Below are 3,295 nucleotides of genomic sequence, written 5' to 3'. Positions count from 1 at the left end.
CCTGACCTCAAGTGATCCGCCCACTTTGGCCTCACAAAGTGTTGGGATTACAGGCGTGAGCCACCGCACCCAACCTGAAATCAGCTTGTTTTTAGCAAAGCTAATTAATGCGAAGGTGTATTATATGTAAAGGTCAAATTCGGGCAGCTTACTACATTGCTTTTCTTGCAGGATGATGTTCAACTTTGGCTCTCCTATGTGGTTTTTTGTAAGAAGTGGGTAAGTAAAGCCGTGCATGTCTTACTTCCTCTGGCCATATTTTTGTTAATCTGCCCTTTAAGCTTCATGTCAGATGTTTTTTCCTGAAGTGTAGGGTTAACAAATGAAAAAAGAACCCAAGAAGGTGGAACATCAATATAACATTGGATATCTAAATGACTCTTAATGGTTTCCAAGTCAATTGAAAAGAATATAGTTTTTACGTGTATTTGTTCAATACAGCTGATTTTTTAAAGATATTTAAAGTGTTTTGTGGTTTAATTGAGGTAGAAAATTATGAGGGTCTGTGTTCGTTTGTATGTCCCTAGCAATAGCATGTCATGCTTCATTGGATTTTACAGTTGGTAAAGTTAGGGTTCACATTACTTAGCGAGTAAGAGCAATGATTTATCTGTGCAGGAAGTAGAAATATTTTGCTTTTTTACAGGCTACTAAAACTCAACTTAGCAAGGTATTCTCTGCCATGTTGGCGATTCATTCCAACAAACCAGGTATGGTGAAATCTTTGTCAATTTTTCTACATTTTATTTAGACTCAAGCCGTTTTGGATTTTATTTCACTTGATGAATCTAAGAGATTATTTTGAGGACTTGAGCTTAGGCAGTTGGTCTCAGCAGTTTTTGTTACTGACATAGCTGCCTCATAGTTCACCCCTGCCTACTATATACTAGTTACTGTCCTAGGTGTTGTATCTGCAGGCAAGAAGGACTGTATTTCTTTTTTTTTTTTGAGACAGAGTCTCGCTCTCACCCAGGCAGGAGGGCAGTGGCACAATCTCGGCTCACTGCAACCTCCGCCTCCTGGGTTCAAGCAGTTCTCCTGCCTCAGCCTCCTGAGTAGCTGGGATTACAGGCGTCTGCCACCACGCCCAGCTACTTTTTGTATTTTTAGTAGAGATGGGGTTTCACCATGTTGGTCAGGCTGGTCTTTAACCCCTGACCTCGTGATCCACCCACCTTGGCCTCCGAAAGTGCTGGGATTACAGGTGTGAGCCACCGTGCCCGTCCAGACTGTATTTCTTTTTAGATGATGGCAAAATAAACTTTTGAATCCTTTGAGGGACATTTTGTTTGGAGGCAGTCAAATCTGAGGAATTTTAGAAGCTTAAAGGGGAAAATATCAATATAAGTTTTAGAAGAGTGCTGGTACAGAGTAGACTCATGTTTTGTAAAAGAAATATTTCTCTTGCAAATAATGTATAAATGGTCTAGTTGATAGTGGAGGGGCCTCAGTACCTATTCTCAGGGTATTAGGCTTAATGAGACATCTTACACCACACAAGACTCAAATAGACGACATTTGCTACCAGTTTACTCAGAAATATAGCAGGATAGCCTTAGGTACGTTTCTTCTGCAGAATGCTCTTAGCAGAATATAGGTAGCCTCTGGTTCCTAAGGTGACTGTTCAGGTATGAGGAGATGAGATCATATCAGTGGGTAGGGGATCCACTCTGGCTTAGAAGCCCCAGGGATGGGCATGGCTTCTACAGATCCTAGAAAGATCATGCTCAATTTTAGGAGTCACATGTTCAAGAAAGCTCAAAGGAATTTCTTGCCACCATTGCCGACCCTCCTATTCCAAGTGTGGTTACCAGCCAGGTGTCATTTTTAACAAAAGCAATCTTGCTTGTTAAGATAGCTGACCTTTGTTAAGTTTCTAGGGAAATAGCTAGAATGTTAACTCAGAGTTAATTTCCCATGTAGAAGGATAAAGGATTTTAAAGAAAATTACAAATTAGAATTTATTTTGTTTTTTATTTTTTTGAGACAGAGTCTTGCCTCTGTTGCCTAGGCTTCAGTGCAGTGGTACTCTCTCGGCTCTCTGAAACCTCTGTCTCCTGGGTTCAAGTGATTCTTATGCCTCAGCCTCCTAAGTAGTTGGGATTACAGATGTGCACCACCACGCCCGGCTAATTTTTGTATTTAGTACAGATGGGGTTTTGCCATGTTGGCTAGACTGGTCTCGAACTCCTGACCTCAAATGATCTGCTCACCTCAGCCTCCCAAAGTGCTGGGATTACAGGAGTAAGCCACTGTTCCTGGCCCTAGAATTTCTCTAAATATTGAAAAAAGAGCAAAAAATAATTCATTCATTGTAAGATAAGCAGTTTTTTCTGGCCTTTTTTTTTCTGAGATGGGAGTCTTTCTCTGTCGCCCAGGCTGGGGTGCAGTGGTGTGACCTCAGCTCACTGCAGCCTCCACCTCCCAGGTTAAAGTGACTCTTCTGCCTCAGCCTCCCTAATAGCTGGGACTACAGGAGGGTGCCACCACATCCGGCTAATTTTTTGTATTTTTTAGTAGAAACGAGGATTCATCATGTTGGCCAGGCTGATCTCAAACTCCTGACCTCAAGTGATCTGCCTGCCTCAGCCTCCCAAAGTGCTGGGATTACAGGTGTGAGCCACCGCGCCTGGCCTTTTTCTGGCATTTTACTACCTTTAAAATTTGTATGTGGGCCAGGCATGGTGGCTCATGTCTATAATTCCAGCACTTTGGGAAGCCGAGGCAGGCAGATCATTTGAGATCAGGAGGTTGAGACCAGCCTGGGCAACATGGTGAAAACCTGTCTCTACAAAAACTACAAAATTTAGCTGGGCGTGATGGTGTGTGCCCATGGTCCCAGCTACTTGAGGGGTAAGGTGGGATCCTGGGAGGTAGAGACTGCAGTGAGCTGTGTTTGTGCCACTGCAGCCTGAGCATCAGAGCGAGACCCTGTCTCAAAAAAAAAAAAAAATGTGTATGACTTAAAATAATGTCCTTCGATCTGATGAAATATAGTAACAGACACTTAGGTACTCATCCTCTAAATTAACATTTGTTATCATTTACTTATTTGCTTCAGAGTACTGTTTCTAATTTTAGATAATGTAACCAAGCTTTGCAGTTAGAAACAGCCTGTCAGAACTGCATCCCCTTTTGTTAAGGGTTTTTTGAAAAAATTGTTTGAGTAGGCTGGGCGCAGTGGCTCATGCCTGTAATCCCAGCACTTTGGGAGGCCAAGGGGCGGCGGATCACGAGGTCAGGAGATGGAGACCATCCTGGCTAACACGGTGAAACCCTATCTCTACTAAAAATA

General features: G+C 42.7%; 1 protein-coding gene across 1 annotated transcript in view; it reads left to right on the top strand.

Annotated features, from left to right (window-relative positions):
- The window catches only part of UTP6 (UTP6, small subunit (SSU) processome component, homolog (yeast)), a 49,578-nt gene that overhangs the window by 9,972 nt on the left and 36,311 nt on the right, over positions 1-3,295 (top strand). Inside the window, exons 5-6 of the mRNA XM_011993103.1 lie at positions 172-219; positions 647-710. Of these exons, the coding sequence (XP_011848493.1) occupies positions 172-219; positions 647-710 (112 nt within the window). The remainder of the gene's footprint in view (positions 1-171; positions 220-646; positions 711-3,295) is intronic.

This window comes from Mandrillus leucophaeus, unplaced genomic scaffold (genome assembly GCF_000951045.1).
Source record: "Mandrillus leucophaeus isolate KB7577 unplaced genomic scaffold, Mleu.le_1.0 Scaffold425, whole genome shotgun sequence".
Lineage (NCBI taxonomy): Eukaryota > Metazoa > Chordata > Mammalia > Primates > Cercopithecidae > Mandrillus > Mandrillus leucophaeus.
This window is presented reverse-complemented; position numbering and strand designations above follow the sequence as displayed.